At 30.0% G+C, this 14980-nt stretch overlaps 1 protein-coding gene across 1 annotated transcript in view; it reads left to right on the top strand.

Annotated features, from left to right (window-relative positions):
- The window catches only part of LOC143224933 (myosin heavy chain, non-muscle-like), a 134073-nt gene extending 121247 nt beyond the window's left edge, over positions 1–12826 (top strand). Inside the window, 10 exon segments of the mRNA XM_076453428.1 lie at positions 790–1083; positions 1519–1731; positions 4276–4437; positions 5375–5592; positions 7319–7442; positions 8313–8396; positions 8951–9075; positions 9328–9436; positions 9986–10158; positions 10444–12826. Of these exon segments, the coding sequence (XP_076309543.1) occupies positions 790–1083; positions 1519–1731; positions 4276–4437; positions 5375–5592; positions 7319–7442; positions 8313–8396; positions 8951–9075; positions 9328–9436; positions 9986–10158; positions 10444–10597 (1656 nt within the window). The 3' untranslated portion in view covers positions 10598–12826.
- The last annotated feature ends 2154 nt before the right edge of the window (positions 12827–14980 follow it).

Below are 14980 nucleotides of genomic sequence, written 5' to 3'. Positions count from 1 at the left end.
GTATAACCAGTTAATATAGATCTTAAGAACAAATTAGTTAACTTGATAAATAATATAAATTACATATATTTGTATAACCAGTTAATATAGATCTTAAGAACAAATTAGTTAACTTGATAAATAATATAAATTACATATATTTGTATAACCAGTTAATATAGATCTTAAGAACAAATTAGTTAACTTGATAAATAATATAAATTACATATATTTGTATAACCAGTTAATATAGATCTTAAGAACAAATTAGTTAACTTGATAAATAATATAAATTACATATATTTGTATAACCAGTTAATATAGATCTTAAGAACAAATTAGTTAACTTGATAAATAATATAAATTACATATATTTGTATAACCAGTTAATATAGATCTTAAGAACAAATTAGTTAACTTGATAAATAATATAAATTACATATATTTGTATAACCAGTTAATATAGATCTTAAGAACAAATTAGTTAACTTGATAAATAATATAAATTACATATATTTGTATAACCAGTTAATATAGATCTTAAGAACAAATTAGTTAACTTGATAAATAATATAAATTACATATATTTGTATAACCAGTTAATATAGATCTTAAGAACAAATTAGTTAACTTGATAAATAATATAAATTACATATATTTGTATAACCAGTTAATATAGATCTTAAGAACAAATTAGTTAACTTGATAAATAATATAAATTACATATATTTGTATAACCAGGTAATATAGATCTTAAGAACAAATTAGGTAACTTGATAAATAATATAAATTTATATTACTTGTCTGTAGGTGGAAGACTTGAATGTTGAATTGGACAGCCAGAGAGCCAAAGTGTCAGAACTTGAGAAAAAACAGAGGAAGTTTGATCAGATGTTAGCTGAAGAGAAGGCTGTGTCTGAGACAATTGCACAGGAGAGAGACAATGCTGAACGAGAAGCAAGAGAGAAGGAAACAAAGATTTTGTCTCTAACTCGTGATTTAGAAGAGAAGCAAACTCTGTTGGAAGAACAGGAACGACTTCGTAAGACGTTGCAGTCAGAACTAGATGAGTTAATGAACAGCCAAGGTACTGCTGACAAAAATGTAAGTTCTTATTTTTTAGCTTACTTTAGAGTACCTTTTGTCATTATACGTGTATCTGAAAGTTTTAAGAAATTTACAGCTATTTACTATTCAAGAAACCATAAAGTTAGAAATGTTATTAAATATTTCATTCAGTATACTTGGTAAGTGTTACAGTGAGAACTAACAAAAGCCATTATGAGAAGCTACAATAACATACTGTGAATAAATAAGTTAACTTAATGTTTGAAAGTGCTTCTATACTGTATTAATAATATTACATTTCTGGTAACAGTCAGTATTGTAATATAACTAACTCTCTAGATTTAGAAGATATCTGTGTATTTTCACTAATTTCTTTAGGAATTTTCAATAAAGAATTTTCTTCAAGTTTCCTAATTCAAAAAGATTAAATGGAATATTTTCATTAAATGCCTAATAACTCGTTTCTTCAAGGTTCATGAACTGGAGAAGGCAAAACGTGTATTAGAGAGTCAATTGAGTGAACAGAAAACTCAAATTGAAGAACTTGAAGATGAACTCCAGCTGACAGAGGATGCAAAGTTGAGACTTGAGGTTAACATGCAAGCTCTTAAGTCACAGTATGAACGAGACCTTCAAGCCAAGGATGAGCAAGCCGAGGAGAAGAGGAGAACACTGATTAAACAGGTTATTTGTTTCTAATTTTACACTAAGTAGAATTAGTTCTTATATATGTAGAGGCTTATAAAGCATTTATAAAACATTTCTGTTATTAAGAAGTCTTAAACATAACATATAATATGTGAGATATACCATTAGTGGTATTACTGTTAATTTGTTAATTACACATGACTGTATCTTTTAGATTTAACATGCAGTTATGATTTAGATAGCCATAAAGCCCGAATATTAAATTTATTATTGTTAAAAGCAATAATTTATTGCAGGTTTGGTTACATAACCTGTTTCTGAATTGGTTGTTGTGTAGCTAAGTTGTTGTGAATTAACGTCACATAAATCAAACCTTTGGAATTTTTCTTGTTTCTTTAAGCATTTATTATTAATTCACAACATATAGTTTGTAGAAAGGTCTAGGCCTCAGTCAGGCAATGTGTGTGTATCTATATGTATATACATGCATCTAAGTCAGTGGAAATAAAAGTGAGGTCAATGTGTGACTTAGTTATCATGAGTAATTTCTAAAGTGGGTTTCACAGCTTGTATTGTAATAATGCAGGACAGAGAAAAATAATTTGTTATCAAAGGGTATTCTACAGTAATGGAACCAATATGTGTATGTGGTCTTTGATAAGGAGATAATTATTTAAAGGTCTGGATACAACTGTAATAATCAACAGTATAACAAATTTTTATAGGTATGTTTGACTTAATTTGAATATATTATTTTAAAACAAGTGGATTGTGTGCAGTCCATTTGTTGTTGAAATTTATTGTCAACAAGTCAGACACCTACTGTAAAGAATCATGGCCCTATAAAACCTGACATCACCTATTGCAGTATATGTAAACTGTTATTTATGGATTAGTGATCCAATACTAATTACTGTAAAAATTTAAATGAAGTCTAATCACTTGTCAACACTTGAAGTGCTTTCTACCTGCTGATGACTGCAGTTCATCTGGACTTTCCATAGATAAAGGCTTGCTCTTTCATTCATGGGATGCTATAATGTAATGGTCAGTCCTACTATTCACTGGTGAAAAGAGTTAGCCATAGAGTTGGTGGTGGATGGTGTTGGCTAGTTGCTGTGGGTGAAAGTAGAAAAAAAGTAAACTATAGATAAATTTAACTGATATGTATGTAAACAAATTTGAAATTGTAAAAACAAAGAGCATATGATGAAACCTTGTGAAGTCAACTTTAAACATAATCACTTAATTACATTAATATAGACTCTGTGTATTTTAGCTTTTTGATATTTTCAGTTTTTGTAATTCAGTGTTAATATTTTGCTGAATTTTCTTTTTTTCGGGTTTATTCTCTTTTTATTTTTTTCAAGTGAAAGAATTTTTTTTCTTTGCACCCACAGATGTATTACCTTATTAGGATGATAGTCAAATTTCTCTTTTTAGTTTGACAGGAATGTCCCAAGAGTTGACAGTGAGCAGTGTTGAATAGCTACCTTTTCTTTAGTTTATTATTTCAAAATTATGTAGAGAGGTTAGCACAGACAGCCCTTGCATAGCTTAGCATGAAATATAGTAAACAAACAGCTTTCAATCATACAGACTTGTCAGTATTTTACTATTTATTTAAAGTGTAAGTAAATTTCTGTTCATTGTTTTTCTGACAAACAAAATATTGGGTGTGAAACTATTTCACTACCTTAATGACTATAAAGAAAACACTGAAAGAATAATATTTTTAATATGGGTTCATGTATAATTTAATACTTCTGTTAAATAAAAAGATATTTGTTTTATTCTGATATTATTTGTGGATTAGTTGGTGTTCTTTTAAGTGCATATTAGCAAAAAACGATATTCATGTAATCCCAAGATATTTCTCTCACCTATGTTGCAAACTGTGGTGTCTGTCCAAACATTCCTGTATCCCATTTGAAAAGCTATGCATGTAGGCAAAGCTAAACATTCACTTTTGAAATAACAGGAGTACAGGCATGAATACTGTTGATGTCAATTTCTATTTCATAAGCAGGATATTCTACATTAACCTGTTAGGAATTATTATTCACATTTCAAAATATAGACTTTTCTTATGTTATTGTTGAGTAACTTTTAGCGTAACTGAAATGCTCTACAGTTACTTTTTTTGCAGTAGATGGTGTAAGTATATCAGCAGTAGATGGTGTAAGTATATCAGAACTTTAGCTCTGAATAAAACCAAGAGTGCAACACAATTAACCTTTATGGTATTCATGAAATAATTTAATAGATTAACTAAAACTTTTCCCATTACTAAGAACAGGTACTTTTGCTTGTAAATTATAATCCAGATAATATTTGTTTAAGGCAATTAGAAAAGTATTGGATATTTCAAATTTTCAAACAGAAGTTTAAAATAGCTGTTACATATACACACACTTGCATACATTGCATACAAAATTGTTACATGTTAATTGTCCAGTCTAAGTCTTGAGTTTTAATGTCTGAAATTTAACTCGGACTTCTTCTATTGTCTAAATTTATACATTAACTTATCTACCTGTAAATTTCATTATATATTTTTTAATGTTTTTCTACCTCTAGTTACGGGATCTGGAGGCAGAACTTGAAGATGAGAGGAAGCAAAGAGGAGCAGCCATCAATGCCAGAAAAAAACTGGAAGGTGATTTTAAGGATTTGGAACAACAGTTGGAAATGGCTAACCGTCTGAAAGAAGATGCCATCAGGCAGCTGAAGAAACTTCAGGTATGATTTTGTGTCATAGTTCTGTTACCTGTTATGGTAGCAGATAAGAATGCAATGACCAAGAAGTTATTTTTTTTTCATGGTTTACATGTTACCAAATAAGTTAGAAAACAACATGCACTGCTATTTTTTTCACATTGATTAGAGAAACCATAAATCTATTTTAATCATGTTAAACACAGATATTTAATTTATTTTTGGAAAAGTAAGTTATGAAGTGCAACATTAACTGCTTACACATACAGCAAAACTGATGCTTGTATAATGATAACAGTTTATGGTTCATCTCTTAAAACAAGCACATTGATGAAGATTTGTTTTATGTTTTTATTATTTTTCATGCATATACTGTACAAATCGTTTGGGTGATTTCTAATCTTATGAGAAAAAGATTTTTGAATGTTACACTTTATATGTTACTACTACAGCTAGTCAAATACTAATATTTAAAAAAACTTATTCTAATTTGTCTATGTTTTACTAGTCTTAGAAATGATACTGAACAAACTTCAGTATTAAAATAATAAAAAAAAATATACTGAAAAGATTAACATTTTTATCTTATGCTCTGCAGTAATTCATTTGTGAAACCAAAATTTATCAGAAGTGAAATTAATTCATTATCTATGGAAAATAATTCTAGGCTCAGTAAGTTGAAGTTCTTGAAACTTTATGCTATCTCAAAGCAAACTTTCTGTTATTGTTTATTTAAGCATTTTGTAAAGTTTACACCAAATACTGCTTTGTTGTGTATTATTGCAACTTTAATTTATATAACTGTCATTATTAAAACAAGGTTTATTGACATAGTTGATCGTATTAAGCAATTATCAAACAACAAACATTTATACCTCTCAAATAAATATTAAAAAAGGAATAATATTGTTCAAAGCTTCGTTAGTTACATTTCTCTACTAATGTAAATGAATTATTCCAGAATCAACTGAAGGATTATCAGAGAGATGCTGAAGAAGCCCGTCAGTCCCGTGATGACCTGATTACCCAGGCTAAGGAAATGGAAAAGAAGTTGAAGAGCATGGAGGCTGAATCAATTCAGTTACAGGAGGACCTAGGGAATTCAGAGCGGGCTCGTCGCACTGCCGAAGCTGAGAGAGATGAACTACAGGAGGAAGTCAATAACAATGCTTCTCGAAGGTAAAGAAATATTGTTGTAATGGTTTTTGTTGTTGAACAGCTTGTTTGTATTATTTGATATAAAAAATTTGTCCAGTCTACTTATTATGTAATCATGAAAGTGTTTTGTTTTTCCAACTACTATTTCTACCACTTGTACAAATTAGCATCACTTGTGTATGCTGATAGGCCTGAGTTCATAATACAACAGTTTAATATACTTGCTAGTTTTTCTTGTATACGACAATTTCAAAGTTTTTGTTATATTTACAGGAACTTGCAGAAGTTGTGGTGAAGGCATTACAAAGATATTGTTGTAAAAAGGAAACACTTTATAGTATTGTAAATTTCTGATGACATGTTGTAGAGGTATTTAAAATGCTGATGAACAAACTGAGCCATCCTTACATAGATAGTGCTGCCATCTGTCTGATACATTATTTTCTATATATGTGTTTCTTTATTAAAACATAAACTCAATTTTCACAAAATTGCACTGATCAACTTAATAAATCTTCTAATCTAAAGAAACTACTGTCTTGTATACTTCTCAGACTGCTTTGTTCACTTTCAGGAATGTTCAGACCATTAAGCCACATTATGTCATAAAAATAACGGATAGGCAAAAAACAACAACAATGCAAACTACTGTCTTGTATACTGCTCAGACTGCTTTGTTCACTTTCAGGAATGTTCAGACCATTAAGCCACATTATGTCATAAAAATAACGGATAGGCAAAAAACAACAACAATGCAAACTACTGTCTTGTATACTGCTCAGACTGCTTTGTTCACTTTCAGGAATGTTCAGACCATTAAGCCACATTATGTCATAAAAATAACAGATAGGCAAAAAACAACAACAAAGGAAACACCTGAGTTATACAAAAAAAAATCATGGTTTACGACTATGTTTTAAACTGTATAAAACCACATACTGATATAAGAAATTTAGTTAATTAGGAAAACAATAAAGATATTAAAACAATTTTTTTATGTAATACTAAATTTATTAAATGGTTTATATTTGAAAAACATTAGATATAATATTAGCTTAGTTAAAGAACCACTTAAGACATATAAATTTACTTATTAAATTATAAGAAATTGTTTATTAAACTAGAAAAATGATTTTATGTTAAGAACCACTAACCTTTGACACAAACTACTGACATTTTGTGTCATAATTTTCCATAAAAGTATGTTGCATGTTATATTTTACACAAATTTTGAGATCATATCAACTTTTAAAAGACATTTTTAATTAATTATTTTGTGTTCCTGATATTTTAACACACATGAACTAACACGAACTTTAGTGTTCTTGTTTTCTCTATTCAAATGATGAATGAAATAAGCTTCAGTTAAATTATCTAGAGACATGAGAACTGTGCAGAGTATAAGTACCAGCATGTTGATAAGTTAGTATTGATTTTGTCCAGCATGTTGATAAGTTAGTATTGATTTTGTCCAGCATGTTGATAAGTTAGTATTGATTTTGTCCATCATGTTGATAAGTTAGTATTGATTTTGTCCAGCATGTTGATAAGTTAGTATTGATTTTGTCCAGCATGTTGATAAGTTAGTATTGATTTTGTCCAGCATGTTGATAAGTTAGTATTGATTTTGTCCAGCATGTTGATAAGTTAGTATTGATTTTGTCCAGCATGTTGATAAGTTAGTATTGATTTTGTTTTACAGAATACAGTTGTTTTTAAATCTTATTTATTTATTTTTCTTTGATAGTTCACTCCTGCAGGAGGAGAAAAGACGTTTAGAAGCAAAAATCCAACAGATGGAGGAAGAGTTGGAAGAGGAACAAGGCAATTCTGAAATAATGATGGAGAAAGCTCGCAAAGCCCAGACTCAAGTGTGTATATAAATATGTGTCTTTTCAGATTTGCTATGTCCAGATACTTAGTTGATAAACCCAATAAGTGTATTATATATGTGTACCTTGATTAACAATCCACAAGGGCAAGACTCTTTATTTTTCTTTGTGCAGTGGTAAACTCACAATGCCCAATCTGAGAAAATATTTTGTTTATGTAAGTAGGCTTTTAGGGCTTCAAATCCCAAATATGTTTGTTCTTCAATTTGAGTTGTTGTATTACAAAACTTTGAATACACAAATTCAGATAGTGTACAGTTGATGTAAGTACATCATTTAATAGGTAGTGTCTGAACCCTTTAGTGATTTTACCAAATTTATGTGCAGTTTTATTAACATTTTTATGCTATTCAGCTTCTTTAGCCTAGACCTAGATATTGTTGGTTTTAACTAGATTGTTAAGTCTGAAGGTAAACAAACCTTTACTCATGTTTCAGTTGCTAAAGTTAGATTTTAAAAGTACAGATACAGAATCACTAATTTAGGAATGTTTAAAGACTGTAATAACTAGATACAAAATACCTAATGTTGTGGTTTATAACAACAAAACTGTCGAAGGAATTTAACTACACTTACATTCATGCACTATTGAGGTTAATAGCCCAAATTTAGGTATGGGTTTTCATTTGAAGACATAGACTTTGGAATCTCTTTGTTTATTTCAAAAAGTTAAGCTGTAGAAACAAAAATGTAAATAAGTTATATGCATCTGTCTGAAGAAGGCTGACCAATGTTCTGTTGGAATATATATTAAGTTCCATCAAACATAAGTCACATCATTATGCTTCTAAATCATTGCTAACATAATGTTCTTTCATGCTTGACTATTAAGGTAATTTGTTTTTCTAGATTGAGCAGTTGACAACAGATCTGGCAACTGAGAGATCTACATCTCAGAAGTTGGAGAACAACAGAATGTTGCTTGAAAGACAGGTGAGGTACCATTTTATGGGAACCTCTGTTATCTACTTGAAGATGAAAAATGTTTATTTTAGCAGCCTTTATTATAAAGAAATTGTTTGTTTTTTCTGTATAAGTATTAACTTCTGAAGTCTTGACATAAGAAATTGACATATGAATTTATTCTGGTCTTTTTTTTTATCTGTTAGATTATTTAGTACAAGTGTTGTTTTAACGAATTTTTCCAGTGATTGAAAATTAAAAAATACTCCATAAATTGTTTGGAGTGTTTATACCACTAATTTATTTAAATAATGGCATGAATTACTTGCTCAAGATATGGAGAATCAACAATGCTTATTGAAGTGAAGTTTTAATAAAACTAACTGCTTTTACCATATCATCATAACTGTAACTGATGTACATTTCCATTGTGGAACTGTGCTAAACACAAAACTATTAATCTTTGACATAGTAATATACTTAAAATTACTTTTATACAATATGACATTTTAAACATGGGGAACTGTGTATGTTTTTAGTAATTTAAAATAATTACCTATTTCTAAACATGCTTTGTATTTTAGAACAAAGAGCTTCGAGCCAAGCTGCAGGAGTTGGAAACATCTCAACGTGCCAAAACTAAGTCTGCCATTGCTGCTCTTGAGTCTAAGATTGCCCAGCTTGAGGAACAGTTAGATGTGGAGACAAAGTGAGACATATTTATTGGTGGATTTCCTTTTCTTAAGTTATAATTGTATATAAAATAACTCAAATTTTTAATATTGATAAAGAAGCTCGTTTCATTAGAAATCATAATGATTTTTGACAAATTTCATTAATGTTAGTTTAAAAACACGTATAAAATAAATATTTTGTTACTGTTTTTGAGAATTTTTATTCTTACCTAAAATTATTGACTTTGTGCAAAGACTGCTATAAAAAGTATAATCTTTCTCAACAGAGAGCGCCAGACAGCAGCAAAAGCCTCACGAAAATTAGAAAAGAAAATGAAGGAGGTGGTGATGCAGTTAGAGGATGAAAGACGCCATACTGACCAATACAAAGAACAAGTTAGTCCTAACTTTTGTTCATATAGGTAAATTAAACAGCAAACTACAACCTGTAAGGGTACCATGTAAAGTTCAGAGTGTCAGACAGTAGATCTCCGAGTGCATCGTTTGCATCCTGCTACCTCACAAAAATAAATAAATAAAGCTCCTTCCTTTGGGTGCTTAATAAGAGTAATGATCAAACCTCAGTTTTTGGTCAGACAAGAGTTGGTGGTGGGTGCTATTGACTAATTGTCTTGCCTATCAGTTCAAAATTAAAGCTAGTACAGACAACCTTTGAAACGTTTTATGCAACTATGAAAGAAAAAAAAAACCAACCTTGATTGTAATCCAGTAGACACTAATGAATACATTTTATCATCCTGTTATTCCTACATATAAATGGGTTGCTCTTTATTAATTACAAAGAATGCTACCCTAAATGTGGATATATAGTTCTTGCTTATCACCAGAAAATCACATGCATAGTTTCATGTGACAAACTGTTAAACACTTGTGTTATCCCCACATTTCTATTTTGTGTAAAGTATTGTTTTCTTTAATGTACAGGTAGATAAGGTGAACAATCGAGTCAAGGCATTGAAGCGTCAGCTAGACGAAGCTGAAGAAGAATGTTCCAGAGAAAAAGCCCAGCGACGTAAAGCTCAGCGAGAACTTGAGGATATGACCGAATCTAATGATGCAATGTCTCGAGAATTGTCCAACCTGAAAAATAAGTTGAGGTATTTTTTTTTACGGCAGTAAAATTCAAAAATTCAAAGTCTTTTTTTTAAACATAAAAATTACCTGACATTTAAAAGTTGTTTTCATTTTGTATATTATTTGATGTGATGTTCCATTCTGACAAAATCAATATTTTCTATCACAAGGATGAAATTTATTTGCACCGTAAGATTTTCTCTAACAATGAAGGCAAGAAAACCTTCAATGTTAGATTTTTAGTAGCTGTTTTATTATACGTTAATTAAACAGTTTTAGTAAGCTTGTAATTAATTTATTCCTCACAGACGAGGAGCAGGTTCCTCTACAGGAAGTTCATCGTCCCTGACATCATCCCGTTACCTTAAACGTGGGTCTCTGACTTCATCTGGAAGTGTTGGTGGAGACGAGATCACCCTGTCGCTACAGGATGAATCCCCTACTGGTGACACACAAGCATAATAAGCCTTCTGCCATGGCTAGTGTCCACCAGCTGGTTATTAAAATATAAAATGAAAGTATAAGATTGTGAGTTGTGTGCTTAAGAGAGGATTGGATTAGAATTTTTTTGGCTGTCAAGCAATGTTAAAATAACATTCCTAAAACTAATAGCCTGCACATAACTTTTTAACTGGTCTAAACTACGCTAGAGTACAATGAAAATTGCTTCTTATAACCACCTATAACACAAAGTGTTAATCTTAAAGTATTCTTCCATTAATCCTAAGTAAATTAACATTTTAAAGTAAGGCAATATACGATTTAAACGTGATCTGTATTTATATTACACCATATTTGTTTTGTTTTTTAAATATTGCTTATAACTACTGTGCCAAGATACTTTGAAATTGGATTATAAACAAACCCTGTTTTATGCTTTATCAGAAATCAGTAATATAAGACCTTCAGGCAGGGAATCCACACCATTTGTCATTAACATCACAAAAAAAAGTTTCTCCTAATTGGTCAATGTAGTTAAAAATCAATAATTACATGAGCTAACGAGACATCTAAATATAGGTTTTTATGAAGTGTTACTGCATGATGTTTGACCATGATATATCCCAGGAAGTATTTAATTTGTACTGTTAACAGAATCATTTGTATGTGTACATAGATCAATTATTAGAAAATAGTCATTTTATGAATTACTTAAATAGCATTAATTTCGTGTGGCAAAACCAGCTTAGTTTAAAATGTGTTGTTATAAGGTTAGATATTGTTGTTTTGAGATGATTGATTATCTATAACGGTTTTTAATTGGCTTTAGGTGTAGATGAAAAAAAGTTCAGAACTACAGAGAACTACAAGATTCATGATTGATTTGTATAAACTGATTTCCGTTGATGGTAAAATGTACGGTTAAAAATTTAGATATATTTTTTTAACCTTTTTATAACAAATCCAGACGGTTGTTAATAAGGTTACCTATGGTGTTGGAAAATTACATCAGTTAAGTGCATGTGGTTACAAGCTTTCCTTTTCCTTGTTTTTATTTTTTAGAAGTACTTATTTCACCAACAAAAAAATCATTGAATGATGGAAAGAATAGAAACTACAATGGTGTAATATTACTACGTTCAAGTAGAAGAACACAAAATCAGATGAAAGGTTGACATGAACATGTGTTTGCATGTCTTGATTTCACAACCAAAATGTTGACATTTATGGACTTTTTGTTGATTTTTTAACTTAAAATTTATTTGAAACAATTTGAGCTATTAATATCTTTGTTTTAATGTTCTTGTTTGTGAAACACTAACATGTCTACTATAGGATAATTAATTGATTATTTGGGCTAAATGAGGAATATGTGGTGGGAAAAAAAGATAAGTAGGTGTTATTCATTAGTTACCTAATCACACCTACCGAAATGGTGCTGTTTGTACACAGTTAATAATTAACCACTATACACATTATATTTAATACTTTTATATTTATGTGGGCCAATTTCATCTCTACAAACACTAATTGAGTTAACAGTGATTTTAGGAGTATGTTTTTTGTTTTGTTTTGTTTTTTACTTTTTTAAGACTATATAAAGCCAAATAACTCAGTATATTATAATCAAATGGTACTTTAAGTAAATTGTTTTTATTTAAAATGTATTGTCTTATATTCAAATCAAAACAAAAGAAAATTATTCCAAGTGTAATTGTTGCATTAAACCCAAGTCCTCAGTGTCCAAGAAGTGCTACACAGTCCTTTTAGCTACATGCTACTCCTGTTTGTAATATATATATATTTAGAATATCATTCTTCAAATATCAGATGCTATTAATATGTATGTCTTGAAAACAGAGTCCACCATAAGTCTGCCTGTCCACAAACTGGGCTTGAAACATATTGGTGCCTTTCTTTAAAATAATCATTCCATATATTTTGATATTTTTAATGTCTGAGCATTTCTGGGAGTATGTAGTTGTTTTATTTTGATATCTTTGATATAAAAAAAGAAAGGTTTATGGTTTGTGCACAGTCATTTCTGAAAAGCGTTTGGGGTTATATAAAGAACTGTGTGAAATTACAGTTTATAACGTTATTTAGACAGTATTAAAGAAAATTATTTTTATTGTTTCAGATAGATTGCAAGAAAAAGTAATAGTCCTGCTTCATTTATCAAAACAAATGCTTATTTTTGTATAATCTGTGTTCTATTGTTTGGTTGAATAAAATAGAAATTTTTCTTTAGGTTTTGAGTTCTCATTAAACTTGTTTGTGGGTACCGTGTGTGTTACAAACGGAGTTCTCATTAAACTTGTTTGTGGGTACGGATTAAACTTGTCCTCTCATTAAACTTGTTTGTGGGTACCGTGTGTGTGACAAACGGAGTCCTCATTAAACTTGCAAACATTGTAACGTCAGTGATTTAAAAGTATTTGTGGAAACACACAGGTATTTAGGTGTAATTAAACCAATTTATCTACATAAATCAGGAATAAAAATTAGCGAAGGATTGAACACAGTTAATATATCGTATTTACATACATTGATATTTTCGGCCATAATCCCAAAAATGTATAACAATGTTTGCCAAGTTTAGGAGAATTAGAGATAGGCGTAAACACACATTCCAAGATAACAATGCAAAATACTTAATTATTACATACATAGTACTGTTCAACTATAGGTTCGAGAAAACGGACAACAGAGATAACACAGCAAAAAACAAAACACGTTAACGGAATATTAAAATTTAATGTAATAAAGATAGTTTACTAAGTATATTACAGTATGTGTTTCATTATAACCCCCCCCTCAGGAACACGTGGTTGACGTTTTAAATTTCTAGTAATAATTAGTAAAATTGGATAAATTCTGTATTATATACTCGTGTATGAGGATTCATTAACCAGCATGGTTATTTAACCATGTATATATGAAGAACTAAACGTCTCAAAATTTACTTATGTAAACTGATTCAGAAGTTTCTTTTCATAGTAAAACGAATGGTGAAACTTCACCAGGTGTGTTTTTATTGACTAAATTGGTTAATCAGGTTGAGTATAACCTTAGAATAATACTATTCTTTGGAGATCAAACTTCGATACATGTATCTCAACAGTTCGGATACAAAATCAGACATGAAACAGTGGACAGACTTTTTAAAAGACTGTTTATTGGGTTCTTATATACTGGTCTACTTTTCCACGTTTTCTTGAACTTTCTCATTTTAGAACTGTAATATTTTGCTACGTTACGTTACTAATGTACATCTGAAGTTATACACAAAAAAAACAAACAATGAATACTCGCTAGCTTGAGAACTCTGGAGAGTTAAATCGAAAACGTGAGGATAACTAAGGCCTGTTCGATAAATAATTTATTATGATAATTCAGTATACAAGGGAACAATTTATTTTCAATATGAAAAATATAATAATATTCTAGAGAATAACTAGTCGGTCCCAACTCACTAAACGCTGGTATCGACAACTTAATTTATACAGTAATTTTCAGATTCGGATGTAAATATTCAATCAAATTTTAGAAATAAAAATTATGAAAAAACAACACAAGAGACAGTATATGAAAAATATACTGCCATCTAATGGCATAAGGGACAGTAATTGAAATTACTGGGAGAATATACTGGCATTTTATGACACAAGGGACAGTTCTTGAAGCTACTTGAAGAATATATTTACATTTAATATTTGTTTGTAGTAGAACAAAACCATATCGGGCTATCCGCTGTGCTCAGCGTCCGGAATCAAACCCCGTATTTTAGTATTGTAAGAACCGCAGCATTAAGTAAGTAGAAATAGCTTCTGGAGATAAACCTATGAACTGTTATAAGAATCGCTCTGAAAACGCTTTTCTCACGACTTGCTGATCAGATTTTTCTAGAAAGTGGAAGTGACGTCATTGAAAGCTGAAACAACAAACGTATGAATCGCCTATGTCCAATAAATATATGTGAAAACTCAAATTAAAACAGAAGTGGGTTCTGTGATACTGAATTATAATAACCAATACTTGTAACAACCTATCGAGAATCGTCTCTGTGATCTGTGCGCTAAATATGACTTTTGAGGCAAAAAACGAAGGGGGGAAACTAACTTTTGGAATAATTCTACAAACTAGGGTATGAATTATTTTCTCTGGGTCTAAAATCATATTTTTCTTCTTAACTCTCAGAAAATTATATCAAACGTTAATATTCATCATAGATTTTTAGAAACAAACGATGATAAAAACGGGTAATTTTCGAAAAAAAAAATCCCAAGCAAAATGAGATTTTCTGTATATATGATTCTGGAATTTTATACCATATTATAATTCTGGATTCTAAGAAATATATATATGTTTTCCTTTTTCAAGTATTATTTACAGCAGAAATAA

This window comes from Tachypleus tridentatus, chromosome 9, assembly GCF_004210375.1.
Source record: "Tachypleus tridentatus isolate NWPU-2018 chromosome 9, ASM421037v1, whole genome shotgun sequence".
In the NCBI taxonomy this organism is placed as follows: Eukaryota; Metazoa; Arthropoda; class Merostomata; order Xiphosura; family Limulidae; genus Tachypleus; species Tachypleus tridentatus.
Note: the sequence above shows the minus strand (reverse complement) of the source record. Positions and strands in the feature narration are given on the sequence as shown.